Genomic DNA, 19911 nt, shown 5'->3' on the forward strand with positions numbered 1-19911 from the left:
GCAAAATGCATTTTGATTTCAGTGTCCTATACCTGAATTCAGGGAAGTGATTTTCTATACCTGATTGTCTGAATTCTGGGAATGAGATGCTTTTTCTGGTACTTGCTTATTTGAACCCTCCTAGAAACAAGGTCTCTCCCTTAAGTGTGTTTTATTCTTTGTTCAGTGTTAGAGGATTTGAAGAGCCTGGCAGCAGTCTGGCCCTTGCTCACCTGCCTGCATGCTGTGTTGTTCTGCAGACTCTGCTCTGAACAGGAAAAGAATATGCATGTCTGAAATTAATGAGTCTGCTTTCTTTTTTTATTCTTTCATGAAAAATAACAAAACCACAAAAAATATCTCCTGCTGTACAGGGCTAATAATGATCCCCAAAAGTCCCGGAATGGGGTTGCACTTGAAAATTTGAAAGGTATTTTTTAATGCTAGCCTGATATTATGATAGTAGCTAAGCTAACTATTGTCTTGTTTTTCTGTTACAGTACAATAGGGTTTGGATCCCTGATAATGAAGAAGTTTGGCAGTCTGCAGAAATCACAAAAAACTACAAAGCTGGAGACAATTTTCTCCATGTGCAATTAGAAGATGGAACTGTAAGAAGAAAGGCCTGAATTATTGTGGGGTTTGCTGAGATGTGTTTATGCAGAAATATAGCATCACCATCCTGGGATCTAAATAACATGTACACATTTCCCTTTTTCATCACATTGAAATTGGTACAGTGCACATCTTCTGCCCAAAAATATAAGGAGTGCAATTCCACTGTCTGTACACATTAGTATAGAGAACATACCTCATAGATTGCTTTGGAGACAAAGCCTGAAACTCATCCTAAACTGAAGTGAAAATCAGAAGTGCACAGCAGGCATAGTTCTCTCTCACAGAGCCAGATGTTGCTTTTTTATTGGTTTGTGTAAGATTGTTAATTTTACTATCCAAGTTCTTTACAGATTTAATACTTTGAAAGCATTTATGTATTTCTGCATTCCTGTTCTGTAAAGATAAATATTAAAGGTATGATTTAATTGATTTGTTGAAAGAAATAGAAGTGAGTTTTAAACTTTCTGGATTTATGATTTAATTGATTTGTTGAAAGAAATAGAAGTGAGTTTTAAACTTTCTGTATAGGAAACTGAGATGTTGCAAGTAAGGATAGTTATAGAGCTGACTTGAGTTCTGACCAGGTCTTTACCTTCATTCAGTTGCAGCTGATCTGTTATTCTCATCTGTACTTGAAATATTGGTTTTTTTTAGAGAGCTAAACATGTATCCCATTTTTGTAAATTTCAGTACAAAATATTGTAAATAAAGAGAATGATTCTTTCTTTTTCATAAGCAACAAACAGTTCCAATTCCCCCAAGTTCAGTGTATGGAATCCATGAAATAGAAGATAAGACAGGGCTCCGTCAACTCTGTAACTTCATGTAAAGGTAGAAGATTTGTATTTTTACAAGCATAATGCATTTTATAACATTTCAAGTAATTTTTGTTGACAGGAGCTGAGTTACCCTGTTGATCCAGCTGCTTTGCCACCACTACGAAATCCTGACATACTTGTTGGTGAAAATGATCTCACTGCACTCAGTTATCTGCACGAACCAGCTGTTCTACACAATCTTAAAATTCGTTTTGTGGAGTCTAAGCTTATCTACACATATAGTGGTAAGCTAAGTGAAATGAAGAGTTTTTTAAAATCTTTTTAAAAAAGTATTGATCTTGATTCAGTTTGCAACAGGATGTGTGTAATGTTTTCCTGTAGTGTATTTTAGCTCATATTAACTGGTTTTATATGTTAGTACAGACTTGTTTGATCATCAGGACATTCTACCTAGAAAATATTGCTACTTTGTATTATTTCAACTGCCAAAACCAGGCATTTCTTGGAACTAACCTGTGTTTTATTTTTGTTTTGTACACTTGGCTGTAGGGATAATTCTGGTTGCAATAAACCCCTATAAGCAGCTGCCAATATATGGAGATGCCATTATCCATGCATATAGTGGGCAAAACATGGGGGACATGGATCCACACATATTTGCTGTGGCAGAAGAAGCATACAAGCAAATGGCAAGGTTCAGTATGTTATTTAATGTCCATAAATAACTCTTGAAGTCTAGTGGCAGTCAGTGTTAATTGTCATTTGATTTTACTGTATATGTGCCACTGGCTATTAGGAATACATTTGAACACATAACTTAATTAGAGGAGAAGGAATTCCTTAACCAGCTGAGGAATTTCTAGAAGTTGAAACTATTTTCATTCTTGATGAGGGGTAAAACACTGATTTAGTGAATAGCAATGATGTCAGCCTAGAGGTTACAGCAGAGGAGGAGAAAGAGAAGAGTAGATGTAAGATGGAACTGATGTGTGAGACTTGGGCACAGCTGTGATTTCAAACATTGTTTCATGTGTGTAATTCCTACTTTTATACATGCCCTTTAGACATGTCTGACATAAAATGTCTGGTTATTTGGTTTTAGAAATAACAAAAATCAGTCCATTATAGTCAGTGGAGAATCAGGAGCTGGAAAGACTGTGTCTGCAAGGTATACTATGAGATACTTTGCCACTGTGAGTAAGTCAAGCAGCAATGCACATGTGGAGGATAAAGTACTGGCATCCAATCCAATAACTGAGGTAAGTTTGGGAGAGTGTCTGTCAAGTCTGTACTCATCAAGGGAAGAATTCTGAGAGCTTCTGGGAAACTTTGTTTGAAATTTTCAGGATGCTTCATCTGCCTGAGTTAGATATTTAAATTGAAATTTCAGCCTCTGGATGTTACTGATGGAAAGAGGTGGTCAGCCTCAGGAACACCTGGTCGTGTCTGATTTGCCAGTGGCCCTTGGGAGGAGCTAGTTTGCCCATTTAGATGATGATGTAACAATACTGAACAAGTTGATTTGTTTTATTACTTGGACCCTTATGTTGGAAATGTATACTTTGTCTAATTTTCAGTTTATGTATCATTTTACTATTTGACTTGAGGCTTGTCTTCAATTTTGGGCCTCAAAATATAGGTAACACAATTCAGTGCTTGATCAGAGATTGATCCCTGAGCACCTTTGATTTTAGAAACTTGTAGTTGACTCAAGTTTTGACAAAGTTATTTTTATGAGAGACGTGAGTAAAGCAAATTGTAAAAGTTTATAATTTTTGTAGGCTGTGGGCAATGCAAAAACCACACGGAATGATAACAGCAGTCGATTTGGAAAATACACTGAAATCAGTTTTGATCGGAATTACCAAATCATTGGAGCTAACATGAGAACATACCTGCTTGAGAAATCCAGAGTTGTATTTCAGGTGGGTAAAATAAAGTCTAAAATAGTCAATGTCAATACAGCTCCTGATGCACTATACTAGTTCTATATAGAAAATATTATGTAAAGCTCTGAAGAGTGTATCCAATCAGCATTTGATTCCTTTTTTAACAGAAGCTAATATTATTTATTATATGATATGACTTTATTCCATGTTCTTCCTTATGTTAAGTGAAGAATACTTCTCAGGGACAATTCCCTGAAATAACTACAAGAAATATTTGAGAAATCTGTAGCTTGTGGTTACAACAGTAACAGAGGCCAATTGAATCTGGAAAGGAACAGCATATACAGGGCAGAGAGAGTCTTGAGTAAAAAAAAGGCTGAAAATTTGTAAGGCCAAGGCATATTTCATGTGACTCACTCCAATGTCATGGCTTATGATAATATACTAAAGAAGGTATTTAATTTTATATAATGGCTTTTACAAAGGTTTCTTTTTTAATAGTATTGTAACTTTTCAAGTACACTGAAAAAATACTTCTGTATATCTTCTGCCCTGAAGGATGGTTTGGAAATGGAGAGGTTTTTGAATTCCCACAGGGCAGTGTTTCAGCAGACACTCCTACACATCTTTTTTTTACAGCATTTGACTGTTCTTATTAGTAGATGGTTGTTCAAGCTGAAGAAATTATTAACATCCGTGGGGAAAGAACTATGCATATTGGCTGTGGAAATAAAGTATATACTTGAATGTATCACTTTCAAAGCTCTTGCTAAGATAGACCATTTGAATAATAAACAATTTCTTTGCTCATCTGTGTTGCAGCAGAATTTAGCCTTCAGTTGTCATTATCACTTTACAGTAGTGTTGAATATTGGGTGTTTTTCACTTTGTTTCTTCATTTTGTTGTTAATTTTTTTTTTCTGTGATGTTACTCTTTGCTTTATTTTACAGTCAGAAAATGAAAGGAACTACCATATATTTTATCAGTTGTGTGCATCTGCTATGCAACCTGAATATAAACATCTTAAATTGGGTAGGTCTCAAGAAAATAACCTGCTCTTCACTTTTGCAGTGCAGCATTTTAAGGCTGGCTTTTCAAGTGCTAGGATGTTTAGTGCATTACAGCATACATCTCATAGCCTTAAAACAGGACCTACATTTTAAAGTCATTTAGCTGTTAATCCTGCTGGTTTTGGACTTGCTAGCAAATCCCTGGAAAGTCAAATAGTGCACAGTCAAGTACCTGAGTGTCTTCGGAAATCTTATTCTCATACTTTCTGATGTGACAGATGTTATGACATCCTAGGGACATGATTCATTTATCTACAGAGAAGCTGGGAGAGGCAGAATTTAGGTGTATGTTTACACAGTCTCCATTCCAGTTTTTTTATTAGATGGATATTAAGATTTCTTGGAATTCTGAATACTGATCTGTGTCAGCTTAACTGGGTTGGGCACATGGATTTCCCTCAGAAAAAAGAGGACCTCCAGCTCATCATTGAAACACTGTCATCTGACAGCACATTTAGTTTTTTTGTGTTACAAAAGTTTTAACAAGTGGCTCTCCCCAGTCCCTAATTTTTGCAGAATTACAAGATTTGCTTCTTTTCTACAGGAAGTGCAGAAGATTTTAACTACACACGAATGGGTGGCAGCACTGTAATAGAAGGGGTTGATGACAGAGCAAATATGGTGGAGACTCAGAAGACATTTGCCTTACTGGGTAAATTCTTGGGGATACATTTTCAGTTGATTTTTTTTTTCCTGAAATGGGCAAAGGTGTATTGTTTCTGAAATATCCAAAATGTTAGTAGTAATTACCAAAATAGTTTTTTTCATAGCTTGTCCATTGTGGTTGGTCTGTTTTCGAAGTGCTGGGTAGGAACAATTAGCAACTGGTGTTAATTGTTACTGGTCAGAAGCATTGAGGGCTGGAGTTTTCTTGGCCATAAATTAACATGCTGTGACAGAAGTGATACCAGAAGCTTCTTTGCCCCAGTAAAAGCTTATGTAAAAGCTAAATCAGACTTGAGCTGGCACCTGGGGAGGTACAGGAACTTATGCCCAATATATCATCAGATCAGACAGGCAGAAAATGGGCGGAACCAAGGATTTGCATCCTACTCTGCAGAGATGCTGTACAATTCTTGGCTGCACAGCAAAGCAAGTTACCCAGCATTGTTCTGATTTAATTAATTGTATTGTTTCTGTGTATTTCAAATAATCAAAGAATGTTTTTTTAGGTCTGAAGGAGGATTTTCAGATGGATGTTTTTAAAATGCTGGCAGCAATCCTGCACTTGGGCAACGTGGAAGTAGCAGCTGTTGGAGATGAAAGATCATCCATCAGTGTAAGGAAGTAGCTCGTTCAGATACTAACATTTTCTGTTCTATTTTATGCCAGAAGTGCTTTAGCAATAGTTTCTCTCATATCTGGGGCTCAGAGCAGCATTAAATCTGGTGTACAAAACTTGATTGATTTCTCCATCTCCATCTGTGTGGAACAGCAGCGAGTGTTCACACAGATGCTGTTCTGTGCCCAGCTTCAGAAGGTTTAACAAAAGGCAAAATGTGGCTAAGAGTGCTCCATATCCAATTGATCCACAGCTGCTGGAAAAATCCATTTTGGAACTCTCTGCAGGATGCAGGAATTAGAGCATAGTCAAAGCTGCTCAGAATGTGTCCTAGCAAGCTATGCAAGTCTAAAAGTCAGGAACACCTAAAAATAGACCAAAGTAACTTTCTTTCAGTGTCTTAATCCAAAACATCTCATCCAGTCCAAGTTTTTCTCTCCTGTATCAGAAGCTTTATCCAGTATTATTTGCTTTAGCTCATCTTGCTATTTTGCCAGAGGAATAAGTAAATACAGCCCCTCGCCTATCTAAAAATAAAAATCATAGTTTGGTGGCAGCAGTGCAAGGACTTCACTTTCTAGACAACAGTTAAATAATTAAATGTACCCTAATAATATTTATTGATCTTCTTTAAAGATGGAAGATAAACATCTCAGTATATTCTGTGAGCTTCTGGATTTAAACTGTGACAAAATGAACCGGTGGCTGTGCCACCGAAAGATTGTCACCACCTCAGAGACCGTGGTAAAGCCCATGACAAGGGCCCAGGCTGTCAACGCCAGGGATGCTCTGGCCAAGAAGATCTACTCCCATTTATTTGACTTCATTGTGGAAAGAATTAACCAAGCTCTGCAGTTCCCTGGCAAACAGCACACTTTCATTGGTGTTTTGGATATTTATGGGTAAGAACGTCTCTGGAAACAGAGTGCATTTCTTTGGAGGAGATAAAAAAGGCACTTTTTTTGTGCTGATGAGTTTGGAGGGGCTTCTTTTGCTAAAAGGTCATGGTCATGTGAGTTCTTTAGCACCCAGATTAGTGGAAATCCTCTGCTACTATAAATACTTTTTTTTTTTTTTTTTTGTTTAAATTTAGCTTCTCATATGATACTTTTAGATTTAGCTCTGGGTTTTTTTAGCTCTATTATGTTGGGTAACATTAGCTTTTAGAGAAGTTTAGAACTTCCTTAGCATCTTCATTAGTCTTACCATTAGTTAATTGTCTTAGAAACATTAAGATATCTCCAAAGAGTTTCAGGGATGCTGCCATTTGATTTTGATGTCAAAGAATTTTTTTCCTTATCTGAATTGTGTTTCAGATTTGAAACGTTTGATGTGAACAGTTTTGAACAATTTTGTATCAATTATGCTAATGAAAAACTACAGCAGCAATTTAACCTGGTATGTTCTTTTTTAGTTACAGTTCTTTACCTTATTTTGCTTCAGGGTGGATATTAGTAAATGCTGTTTGTGCTTGAGTGATGGGTATTTCTGGATAGTGACTATCCAGTAATAAATAAAAATATTTTATTTTTATATGTGAGCATAGGCACACATATATATAAATGAAAATTTAGAAGCTTATTTTCTTATAGGCAGACATACAGTATACTCCAAAATATTTTTTTTTCTATCTTATGTATACAACAGCTATGCACATGCAGACACTGTACTTATTTTCCCTTAATTGTAACCTTCTTTATGTTTTCATAATTCTTGCAAATCCAGCATGTCTTTAAACTTGAACAAGAAGAATATATGAAGGAAGATATCCCATGGACTTTAATAGACTTTTATGACAACCAGCCTGTCATTGACCTTATTGAGGCTAAAATGGGAATTTTAGAACTTCTGGATGAAGAATGCTTGGTAATTTAATATTTGCTCATTAAAAAAAAAAAAAAAACAAACAAACAAATCAACAACTGTATAGATTTTTTTACAAGTGGGGCTTGTAATCCATATTTTACCATTTTCAGTGGAAAATATAACATTTTCTTCAGAAAAGGAACATTGATGTTTGCCCTCTATTTGGCAATCTTGACTGTGAATTACTTACTCTTATAGTATTAAGAACATAAGGCTGGATCTCAGAACTTAGCTGGAAGTAAGGCAGCAGCTGGAGCTGATCCCTGTGGGGGCAGTGCAGGGCTGGAGCAGGCTGGGCAGGAGTGCAGCGGGATCCTCATCCTTCCTCACTTCTGCACTGAGGGCAGAGAGCAGTCTGCTGCTGCTAGTCTTGCTCCAAGCAGGAATTTGGACTGAAGAGTCCCCAGGGGGCTCTTCCAGCAATATTTTTCAAATTTAGTTAGTCCACAAATCACTGATTTTGATACAAAATCTTGTGGGTTAATACAATCTTCTTTCCAAAAATTATTTGCTACTGGTGGGTCCGAACTGGTTATCAGACTTTGTAATTCACTGAAGGGGTTTTATGCAGAGTGTTTACTGATAGTCAGCAGCTCTGCTGCTCCACAGCTCAGTTTGTTAAAGAGATTGCCCTTCTTATTCTTACAGTTGCCTCATGGAAAAGATGAAAACTGGCTTCAAAAGCTGTATAATAATTTTGTCAATAAAAACGCACTCTTTGAAAAGCCAAGGATGTCAAACACTTCTTTCATCATTCAACACTTTGCTGATAAGGTAGAGTGTAAACAACACAGTATTGTTCCCTGTGTTTCTAGCAGTTGCTCATTCAGAAAAAAAACAAATGTAGGAAATAGGAAATATTAACCACACCTATTTGGAACTTCTATAAAATTGATCTCCAATACGTAGTGCTATTTGTTTATTGGTGATACTGCCTGTAACATGCCATTTAAGTGTAAGAAGTCCTTAAGATAATGAATTTAAGAGCATAAAAATAAATCAACCAGATTGAAAAAGCAGAAAAATAATACAATGTATAAATAGAACAGTTACAGTTGTAGCTCATACACATTTTAGTCTCAGTGATTTACATTTCAGATACAGTATTCCTTTGTGGTGCCTTGATTTGAAATCAGAGAATAATGAAGAAAGGAGGAAAGAAGTTCCTAATGAAAGCAGAAGGATTTGGAATCTAGCAGTTTGTCCTGCTTCTAAATTTGCAGGATGCAAGAATTCCATTGTGATAATGGAATTGGGAAAAGCAGAGTTTCAGCCATCATGTTGGAGATTAATAAAGAGCTCTTGGCTACCACAGCAGGGAGAGTAAAAATTATTGTTTTGCCAACTGTTTGTTTATGTGTTGCTGAAAAGTTAATGATTTCACCTGTTTGCACAGGTAGAATATAAATGTGAAGGATTTCTGGAAAAAAACAGAGATACAGTGCATGAAGTATTGATTGAAATCTTGAAAGAGAGCAAGGTTTGTGACAAACAGTAATGATTAATCTTCTGAATACCTAATTTTACTGGAATTAGTTCAGATCTGATTTTTAAATGTTTCTTCTGATATACATATTTTAATAGGTTGAATAAATTAATTTAATCTTAATTTCTGTTAATTTATTTAATAGTATAAAAGTGTGTATTTTTAACAGCAAATAATATGCAAGATGAAAAAACACAGTGTTCCACTTCCTTCATACATGTGCATTTACTTTGCTAGTTATGTTGGGGTTTTCTTTTAATATCTCCCTTCAAGAGCATTTTGTAATCCTTGTAACTGAAAAACTTTTTTTTTCCCTGTAGTCCTTACATGCAGATTTCATAGGTAGTTTATCATTAACAACTGCCTTTGTTTATTCTTCAAAAGAGATTAAGAGAATGCCAGGGCAAGGAAAACATCAGGTGTCTTATGTGTGCCTGCCACTACCCACCTGCTTGTCTCTTTGAAGTCTATAGCCTTGAGACTTCAGGATTACTCTTAAGAAGCTAACTTCATCTGACCTGAAAATATGTTCTTAATTTAAATTGCATATTGTGAAAACACAGCCTTAAGTGGTCTTATTTTTAGCTCTGCTCTGTGTTTATGTCCGTATTTGCTTATATTTAAATAGCTTTTGCAGGCTGCTTTCACTGATGTTGATTTCTGTGTGTGAAATGTGTGAGTGCTGCACAATAGACTCAGAATCATTGCAACTCTTTTTTCCAGTTGTTGTTTGTTTGATACCCAGTTCAAAATCCTGCAATACCTGGCCTAAGTATTAAGGGGTTTGCATTTTGTTACAGTAAATGTAATTTTGATTAAAATCATGCTGTAGTTACACAGTGTTTAACTCTGGTTCTTTCACCACACTTTTAGTTTCATCTGTGTGCAAATTTTTTTCAAGACAGTCCAGTGTCTGTCTCACCTTTCAGTTCAGCTATAAACATCAAATCTGCCAGACCTGTTCTGAAATCACCCAACAAGCAGCTCCGGACGACTGTGGGCAGTAAGGTACCCCACAAACCTGCTATTCTGTGGTGTTTGTACTTTCTGGGAAATGCTGGGCAGTCTGAGACTGGGTTCTGTCACTATTCATGGGGAACTGTCCAGTTTTCAGGACAGCAAGAGCCACAGAGCAGTGCTCCAGGTCTGGGTATAATAGGTGTGTTTATTTTATATATAGGAGGCTGTTTGGTACAGCCACAATCTTCAATTTCCTGCATATAAGATCTAAACCCTATCTCCCAGTGTCCAGCCAAAACCTAACAAATAACTAAAGGACCAAGATTTGACTTTTTACTGAAATCTTTCTTTAGCAAAACTCTTATGTCTGATATTTTCCAGTTCCGGAATTCTTTGTCTTTGCTTATGGTGACACTCAATGCAACCACTCCTCATTATGTGAGATGCATAAAGCCAAATGATGAGAAATTGCCTTTTGAGTAAGTATGTTAGTTGTGCTCAGCTGTGCTTTTCTGTATCACTGTAGTGGTGTGTCAGCAAGCTAAACTCTTGTTGTGGAGAAACTTCCCATGCAGAACATGGTTTTCCTTCCCAGACAGCTGAAGTTGAAAAAAATATTGTCTTCTTACAAAACTGAATTTTTAAGTGTCATTATTGTTACCTTTAACCTAATAATTTTCGAGTTAGATGCTAGTGCTTGTGCACTTGTCAGAACATTTTTAGGGTAAAGGTTTTCCTCCTTTAGTTTAAGTTGATGAATATTTTGTATAGGTGTGTTGCCCTTATGCAGTATGGATTAACCCCAATTCATATTTAGAGAATAAAAACATCTGCTATTTTCTTTGTGAAATTCGTTTTTGTCTGCAGAAATATTTAAAAGAGCTTCAGAAGTCAGAAAAGGTGTGAACACTGTTGAACATAGCCCCAGATTTTCCCCCAATTTTTATGTAATTTTAATATTTTAATACAGTCATATGTGGCATATAATTTCCATAATTCCTATGGCCAGATGGATAAGCACTAACCTGTGAGTAGGAGTCAGCTTTGATGCAGCTGTTGGTCTCTTTTGTGGGCAGACCTGTGGAAGCACTCTGGTGTCAGTTATACAACTTCCAGCTGGCAGGCAGTGCACTGACAAATGAAATTAAAGCCTTTATCGTATATGAGTAGGAGGGAAGAGGCCAGCTTTGATTCTAAATTCAATCTTTTAAGTATGTTAGCTCATTTTCTTTAGCCAGACAAAATCTTACCATGCAAAATGCGTTACTGATGATATTATATCACTATCACTGCAGTGAGCTCTCATGAGTCTGCAGTGAGGGCAGAAATAGCTTGGATAATGTAAAAATATGTCAGAATTAGACTAAAAGAGTGCACCAAGAGCTTCTGAAAGAACACTGTAGGCATCTGCCAGCCACAGGGGTCTCTTGGCTAGTACTGAGTTGACACTGGTGATGTGTTCTGTGGGCATATCAGCTCTGGTCCAGAGCAGGAAAGAGCCTTTATATGCCTTGTATTTGTAATTTTTAACCCAGGTATTAATGAGCAAAATCTGGTTTATTCATAATTAATGGGCTAAAAAATACCTGGAGAGTTTCTTCCTAGTGGGTTGCTGAGGGGGTTTATTTCTGTGTATTTTGTGTTGAGAGTGGAGCTATTCTTTACCACTTGCTGCTATGAACTGCCACAGTTAATACTGAAAGGAAATAGGAATTTAAATGAGAGAAATAAAATACAGTCTTCCTTTGGTTTTGAGAAAGAAACAGAAAACCCAGATTTTTAATGCATTTATCTGTTTAATATGTGATATAGAGAAAGACACTATATAAGAAGTGGGGAGTTTTGTGTCCTATGAGCAGAAATACAAATCCAGTTGGTGGAATGATTGTAATTATTACAGCATGCCAAACCCAGCAGAAATGTAGCAGTGTAACACTGCGTTTTTTTAGGTTTGATTCCAAGAGAGTTGCCCAGCAGCTGCGAGCATGTGGTGTTTTGGAGACTATTCGGATTAGTGCACAGAGCTACCCATCCAGGTAGGAATAGCAGTGAGCCCCCCATGCCAAAAAACACCTAGTTGTCTGTTAATGAAATTAATTTGTTCACTTCTAATTTCCCAGGTGGACTTACATTGAGTTTTTCAGCCGTTACAGCATTCTTATGACACAGCAGGAACTCTCCATGAATGACAAGAAACAGATTTGCAAGATCGTTTTACAGAGGCTGATCCAGGTTGGTTTGTCTGCACCAACCAATAGATGTATTACAGCACCTGTTAGTAATAAAAGGTCTCTTTTGCCAAGGGTAATATCTCTCCTCAGATAGGAAAGGTATTTACATTATTACTGTTTGTCCTGATTCACTGTACGCAGGCTTGTGGGTCAGTAACCTTGTGACAGTCAGAATGTGGCTGTAGACAGAGAATTTAACCTCTCTGTGCTTGTTATTGTCACTTGCAAAATGGAAGAGCTCCTGTATTTATAAACCAGTAAAGAGTAAATGGTATACATTTGTCAAGTACTACAAGCACAAGGGATTTTTTTGGTGGAATGCGGCTTATTGAAGAGCTGCTCAAAAATTTGCTATTTTGCCCGTTGCTTCTGTTTGTTAGGGGAGCCTGTGGTGGTGAGGCTGGTCCTGGTCCAGCCAGCACACCAGGACTGAGCTCAGATTCAGGGATGTGTGACACCAAACACAGGCACACTTGCTGAGTAGCTCACAGGCCAAGGGGAGAGCTGAAAATTAAAAGCAGCCTCACCCCATGTTGTTGCTCACACAGCTCTCTGGTTCCAGGCTAGAAACGTGCATCAAAAGGTGCTGCTGAGCCCATGGAACCAGACTTGTAGGAGGAGGTGAAGAGGTTGCTTTTAAGGCCTTGATGATAAGTCCAGAGCCTCCCTTTAATTTTAGGTGATGAGTGTACAACTTTTGATGTTGTTCCCTGTGTCTTTCCTGCTAAGTGGGTTTCCCCCCTTACATTCTCCTATCTACATAGCAGGCAGAGAGGATATTCTTATTTAGGAAGATGGTGTCTTGAAGCAGAGCTTGCCCAAAGTGGCAATTTATAAAAGGAAGACAATATCTGGTCAACAAAATTAGAATAGAAACTTAATGTACCTACTGTTTTTCTCTTTTCAGGATCATAACCAATACCAGTTTGGGAGAACAAAAATTTTTTTCAGAGCGGGACAGGTTGCTTACTTGGAGAAGCTGCGCTCAGACAAGCTGAGGCAGGCGTGCGTCCTGCTGCAGACGCGTGTGCGGGGCTGGCTGCAGCGCAGGCGGTTCCTGGCCGTGAGGAGGGCGGCGCTCACCGTGCAGCAGTACTTCCGCGGGCAGCGCACCGTCAGGTATGCTGCCTGGGCACGGGACTGGAAACCCAGGGCACTGGGAGTGTTTCTCTGTCTGCTCTGGGGTGCCCTGACCCCCAGAGGTGCACTGGCTTTGACCCTGCTTCATGGAGAAGGTTTCCTAGACTTCAAGATAGACTAGAATCCACAAAAGTGTGCAATAGATTATAGAGAGTAGTGTGAGTGTATCACTTGGTGAGAAATTTAGGTTTTGGGATTTTTAGTATGTTGTGGATGGAAGCAAGAGGGAGGGCAGAGGGTGTCATCCTAGGTTTCTTCTTCGTGCTTCTTCTTTCTTCTTCTTCATGGGTTTGGGTGGCATTTTGTAATTGGGCAGAAAAGTCCACACTGGGGGCTCTTAGGGATCAGTTATTGGGTTAAAAGGGGAAACAGTCTAGGTGTCAGTTCTTAATTGGATAGTTTAGTCTTAAAAGACCTTATAACAGGAGATTGTTAGCCATATTGTGCCTTCTAATGAAAAGCTGCCGAGCTCACAGTGGTGAGACTGTTTTACTGATAAGAAATAATAAACAGCTGAGTCTAAACATGTCTCAAGTGCCTTCAGTCCAAACCCAGAGAAACCAACAACTGGGATCCCCACAGGGGACTGGCTCCTGGGCCTGTCTGAAGGCACACAGGAGCTCCAGCTAGTGCCCCAAGTGTAGTTTTTATGAAAGAGCAATTCAGGTTGTATTTCCATTTCCTCTTGATTGTAATTATGAAATTGACTGTGTTAAAGTTATTCAGCTGGTATGAGAGAAGTACCCCAACAGGTTTCCACTGTTGTCTGCCAGATTCCCAGGAGGTCTGTCTGCCTGTGAGCTCAGTCCTTAGCTGATAATAGATGGCCCAGTTGGGCTTTCTTCTGAGCTTCAGAGCCAGAGAAGAAATCAGGGATGTACAGATTAGTATGGACAAACTATTCCAAAGAAAGTGCACCAGGCATTCGCAAAGCAGAATGAAAGATGGCTCTGTGCAGGCTGGGAGGTTTTTGTAAAGAGACCATCAGAACAAATGCTTGTGGACACATTTAAAAGTTGTGGGTATCTCCCTCTCTTTCACTTTGGTTGAAGAACAAGCTCTATTTTTGATAATGGATGCCCAGCTTTGTTATCTTCTTTTCTGTATGTGTGTATGTAATTTGACCAACCAAGGTAATGAGCATGAGAAATCTAATGTGACCTAAGTAAATTTTATTGTCTTTTGAATTAAGGCAAGCTATAACTGCAAGAAATCTGAAGGAGACATGGGCAGCTATAATTATTCAGAAATACTGTCGGGGTTACCTCGTCCGTAGACTTTGCCAGCTCATCCATGTGGCTGCTGTAACAATACAAGCTTACACGAGAGGATTTCTAGCAAGAAAAAAGTATCGCAAGGTACAGCCTATCAAACATCTGATTTCAGTAACTGGAAACAACTCATGCTCTGTAGAAAAATTAACACAATGGCAGTTATTCCCAATACTTTACCTTTTGCTTGTCTGGTTCTTGTATCTTCTGCTCTGTTTTTTTGGTTTTTTACCAAGATCTCTGTCTAGTTTATGCTGGATGCAGACCATTTACTATGGTTACTACAGTGGCTCAAATGTGTCTGCAGTCTGGATATCTCAATATTTTGATATTTCCATGAGTTGCATTTGTCCTCACCAGTGTGTGTAGGCTCACAGACTGTTATAATTGATGTGGATTGAGCTAATTACAGAGAGATGCTAATACTTTGTTTTAAAGATGCGTGAGGAGCAGAAGGCTGTGGTTCTCCAGAAATATGCCCGTGCATGGCTGGCCAGGCGCAGGTTCCAGAACATTCGGCGCTTTGTGTTGAATATCCAGCTTTCCTACAGAGTTCAGCAGCTTCAGAGAAAGATAGAAGAACAGGTGAGGGGAAGCAGTCAGCTTCTGATTTGTACTAAGTTTTTTAACCTATGTGCTCTAGTCAAAGATGTTGTATTGAGAAGATAGGAGAATATGTAAGGGTTATGGTCCTTTATTATAAACTACTAGGCTTTCTACACCCAGGGTAGAAAGAATCATCTAGGATTTCCTTGTATTTTTGGGTTAATAATGCAAGTCAGAAGAGTCTGCAATTACCTTTTTGGGCTTTTTACTGTTTCTTAAGTCTATCCAGTCTCTGATGTTAGGATGAAGATTGTATGAGATATTCCTCTGGTGCAACATGTTTTTTAACTTTAGGGAATTCAAAATTATGTTTATTTTGCAGCTTATTTTTGAGAACCATTCCAGCCAAATTGTCTTTAAAATGGTAGTTTTAACCTAGTTGATGGAAACAGTCCTGGGTTGAAATAATCATGAACTATATGGGATGGAGAGCAGAAGTAGGTCAGGTACTCCCTTTAGAATTCCATGGAACAGTTTCAGTGCATTTTTCTGTTTCCTTTTATTCTGTCCTGCTCATTGTAGAGTAGAGAAAATCATGGTTTGCTGGAACGATTGACCAATCTGGCTTCAGCTCATGTGAATGATGTGGATACAATTCAGAAACTTGAATCAGAACTCGAAAAATTAACTGCTCAAAAGAGAACATATGAAGAGAAAGGGAAAAAATATAAAGAGGACAGTGAGCAGGTAAATTATAATTGCCATCTGTGTGCTTTTATTCTTAAATAATGTTTTCAGTTACTGGATTGTTCAAATGCATGATTTGAGAGTTTCTAAGTAACTATACTCTTTTGGGGGGAGGCAGCAGGGAAGGAAGAGATTTTGTTTGTGCTTCTTTAAATGTAAGATCTTCTGTGACCTATTTCTTCCTCCTTTGTAATTTGTATATTTTGCTTAATTTTGCCTGTACAGAAAATCTTAAAACTTGAGAATCAGAATAAAGAATTACAAGAACAGAAGGAGACCTTAGAAATAAAACTCCAAGAAAAAACTGAGGAAATGAAAGGTACAATAACTAAAGGGAGTTCCAAAGGAGTTATATTGGGGTTTACCAGCAAAAGTAAATTACTTTTGTTCTAATAAAAGAAATATAAATGCTGAAATTCTAGTGTATTGGAAGTTGGTCCTTCTCTTGCTTAGAATGTGTAGCACAAGTGTGCAAATTCTTTTTATTTTATAGTTAAATTAAATTTGTTCTTTCAGTAGCAGAAGCTCTCCTCCTGTTACATGTCCTTTTTCATACACATGTTCTTTCAATGTGTAGCCTCATCCTTGCTTCCTTTAATACACTACTTTTAGGAATCTAATTTCAAAGGACACAGGCAGCACATGAGATCTAGTATACTTTAGATGAATAATTGCACAATTTGGTACTTCAGAATCTTTTTGTTCCTATAGCATTACTTGTAAAATGTACTGTGATAATTTTTGGCACTTGAGAGAGTAGTTTCAGAAAGTTAACGGTTACTTATTAAAACTTCTCATTGTGGTCATGCTTTTTTTTAATAAATTGACACATTGCATTAAGGTCTTTGAAATATTAAAATATTTTTTGACAGAGAAAATGGATGACCTCACACAGCAACTCTTCAATGATGTACAAAAAGAAGAAAACCAGCGAATGTATGTAATCTGATATTTATTTCTTTGAAACAGCATTCATTTTTTCTCTTTCTTTCTCCTTCTGCAAATGTATTATGCTGGCATCACTTATGAATCTGTCATCTTATTGGGTATTAGTGCTGGTACTGAAGTGCTTCATGCAGAGTTTAGGAAAAGCACATTCTTGTTTGGGGGTGAGTCATATGCAGTTCTTGGTTTTGCAATTTCTTGTCTTTTCTTGTGTCTCTGACAATTGAAAGGCAACTCTGATGGTAAGGGTTTCTTTGGAGATGTCCTCAGAGTTTGGTCAGGAGTGGAATAGCAGCTGATAGCCACAGCAGTCAGAGCTCCTGAGAAGTGAATATGAAAGGACAGAATGGAAGGATTCAGTGTGAGGGAAAGGCAGTGTTTGTAAAGGACATTTGGTTAAAAATGTAAAGGAAAGAACTTTTTTTTTCCCCCCTTAGGTATTTAATTTTCAGTACAAATCCTGTTCTCAATCAGCAAATGGCTGCTGCTTTCACCATGCTTTTCTGGGATCAAGTGTTTATTTCCCAATAACTTTTCCAGTCCAAGACAGAGAACCTCCAGTACCAGAGAAGTGCTGTTCTCTGAAGTGTGAAGAGAGCAATCAGTCACTGCTCCTGAGGGCTGTGGTGCCCCAGCTCAGTCTAATTTCAGCTGCCAATACCTTCAGATTATATTAAGAGGAGTTCTTTTCCTAGTTTTTCTGGTTTGCTCGTTACCTATGTGATGCTGGAAGCCAATCCAGCAGAAATATTCTGTAAACTGTAAGAAACTGTAAAGGAAAAATAATATGCGAATACTGTAAGAAAATATAGGGATGTTCTCTTCCCATTATCATCCATTATGTGGGTGGGTTCTGAGGATGTAGGATAGCATTTTCAAGTAATTATCGTTCATTTAAGTGCTCTTCAAGGAAGCATGTCCTTCAAATTAAAACTAAAACAAAGCCCACTTTTTCACTTGGAATGTAGGTGAATAAAATTACCTTTTCATTGTGTTCTTTAGGATACTTGAGAAAAATTTTCAAAACCAGAAGCAGGACTATGAAAAGGAGATTGAATTGCTCAAGGGAGAAATTAAGATTCTGAAAGAAGAAAAAACTCAGCTACAGCAACAAATTCAGCAAGAAATTATCATTCAGGATGGCTTGAAAATGGAAGTAGGACAGCTTACAAAACAAGCACAGGTAAAACACTACTCATTTCATTTTGGAGTCTTTGCTAGAGAAAGCAAGTGGAGAATGTGCATGTTTTGTTTATAGATTATCTTCACTAATTTTTTATTTCCAGTCCATTTTTAGGAGAAGCTGTAGGTAATAAGCTGTATTTGACGCATCGCTATATTTCATTGTTTTCATGTAGTAGACAATACAAGTTAATGCTTGCAGTAATAAGTGCATGTTTTCAAGAATAATTGTTTTAGTATTTATAAATTTAAATATATTGATCTGTTTTCCTTCCTTTTTCCTGAGAAAGTATTAGTTTCTCAGTGGATTTGCCATACATGTAGTTTATAAATTGAACCTTAAATTAGTGTAAAGTCACATTTTGTTCTCTGAGTCAATTCCATGGCACAAACATATTTTTTTCAGTACCTCACATTACTGTTCTGCTCTGATGCCTGAGAACCAGATGCTTTAAACACAACACATTTTTCACCATATTACCTTGTTCTTTATTATAATTATGATTTAACTGATACTCAGCTCTTGTCATCCACTCCTTGTGTCAGTATATGATTTCTGTTTGATTCAGAAAATACCCAAGTTGCAAAAGGAAATTGAACTTCTTCAGACACAGAAATTGGATGTTGAAAAGCAGGCCCACTCACAGAAGAGAGAATTGAGGGGTAAGCTACATACCAGGCAGTGCAGAGAGTTCCTAAGTGCAGTGTGAGCCAGGCCAGTTTAAACTGGTCTCTTCAATGTCAGCTATGACAGAACTCCAGTTCTCCTTCCCATCCTGTGGTGGTTTTAATTCCATTCATCCATATCTATACAGTGTACAAAGTGGTCACTGAACACTGAGATCTGGGGTACCCCTTTGAGGAAACTCTGATTTCAGACATTTCTCCTTTGTGTTTAGAAATAAATACTAATGATTTAAACTTCACCTAAAATTTAACTCACTTAGAGTTTAACAAGTGACCCAAAAATGTATAAACAATACATTATCTAGTTTTCATTCATCCTGTCCTTTGTCCTTGATCCAATAATGTCAAATACGCTTAAATAACTTGCTGAGTTGGGTTCTCTTTGGAAAAATGTACTTACCAAGCACTACTATTGTGAACTTTGTTTAATGATAATAATGTCAAAGAGCAAACCTTTATTTGCAGCATTTAATGTGGTAACCTAGCACAAGATGATAAATCATCTGTACAACTCTAGGAGTTGCCCAGATTCAGACCAGGAAGATGTAACTTTGCATTGAAAGTTCAGGAAAAAAGCAGTATTGGTGGTACATCAACCTAATGCTCCTACATGTCCCAAAGTAGAACCAAGTCCCTCATGGTATTCCTCTGGTAAATCAGATATATTTACTGAGTACCAGGGAAGAACCTTGTTAGATTTAGGAAGAGGATGGTTTGATCTTTATAATGAAACATGCAGAGAAAATAATTAATTTTATAAACTTTGTGGATTTTTTTCCAGAAAAGATGTCAGAAGTTACAAAGCAGCTTCTTGAAAGTTATGATTTTGAAGATGTAAGAAGCAGGTAATTTTCTTCTGAGGCATCTTCAGAAAAGCTTAAGGAATGCATTATGGTCATCTGCACACTAATGGTTCTGTCTTGCATTCTAGACTCTCTACAGAGGATCTGGAGCACCTAAATGAGGATGGAGAACTGTGGTTTGCTTACGAGGGCTTGAAAAAAGCCACAAGGTTAGTTCAGTTCTTCAATGTTTCCATAACTCCAAGCTGTGACCTAGAAGATAAATCAAAAGATCAGTGGGTAACAAACTTTACAGTGCAGTGCTGAACTTCTGTTAAGGCAATGAACAAACTACATTATATGATGAGCTGAGCAGTTTAAAATCAGTTGAATAAACTTTTACCAAGCCAGTAAGATAAGTGTGTATGTGTCAGTCAGGAAAATGTGTTT

The 19911-nt window shown here is 37.5% G+C and overlaps 1 protein-coding gene across 1 annotated transcript in view; it reads left to right on the top strand.

The window, feature by feature from the left end:
- MYO5C (myosin VC) overlaps window positions 1-19911 on the top strand; it is a 33950-nt gene that overhangs the window by 2518 nt on the left and 11521 nt on the right. Inside the window, exons 2-28 of the mRNA XM_041418528.1 lie at window positions 480-590; window positions 1495-1660; window positions 1926-2070; window positions 2479-2635; window positions 3158-3301; window positions 4217-4298; window positions 4881-4988; window positions 5509-5615; window positions 6255-6520; window positions 6935-7016; window positions 7344-7484; window positions 8133-8258; window positions 8881-8964; window positions 9844-9978; window positions 10312-10409; window positions 11880-11966; window positions 12051-12162; window positions 13069-13280; window positions 14494-14659; window positions 15011-15157; window positions 15701-15865; window positions 16091-16184; window positions 16738-16801; window positions 17813-17993; window positions 18562-18655; window positions 19461-19524; window positions 19611-19691. Coding sequence (XP_041274462.1) covers window positions 480-590; window positions 1495-1660; window positions 1926-2070; window positions 2479-2635; window positions 3158-3301; window positions 4217-4298; window positions 4881-4988; window positions 5509-5615; window positions 6255-6520; window positions 6935-7016; window positions 7344-7484; window positions 8133-8258; window positions 8881-8964; window positions 9844-9978; window positions 10312-10409; window positions 11880-11966; window positions 12051-12162; window positions 13069-13280; window positions 14494-14659; window positions 15011-15157; window positions 15701-15865; window positions 16091-16184; window positions 16738-16801; window positions 17813-17993; window positions 18562-18655; window positions 19461-19524; window positions 19611-19691 — 3419 coding nt within the window. The remainder of the gene's footprint in view (window positions 1-479; window positions 591-1494; window positions 1661-1925; window positions 2071-2478; window positions 2636-3157; window positions 3302-4216; window positions 4299-4880; window positions 4989-5508; window positions 5616-6254; window positions 6521-6934; window positions 7017-7343; window positions 7485-8132; window positions 8259-8880; window positions 8965-9843; window positions 9979-10311; window positions 10410-11879; window positions 11967-12050; window positions 12163-13068; window positions 13281-14493; window positions 14660-15010; window positions 15158-15700; window positions 15866-16090; window positions 16185-16737; window positions 16802-17812; window positions 17994-18561; window positions 18656-19460; window positions 19525-19610; window positions 19692-19911) is intronic.

The sequence above is a fragment of the Onychostruthus taczanowskii genome, unplaced genomic scaffold (genome assembly GCF_017590055.1).
Source record: "Onychostruthus taczanowskii isolate IOZ18803 unplaced genomic scaffold, ASM1759005v1 scaffold6, whole genome shotgun sequence".
NCBI lineage: Eukaryota > Metazoa > Chordata > Aves > Passeriformes > Passeridae > Onychostruthus > Onychostruthus taczanowskii.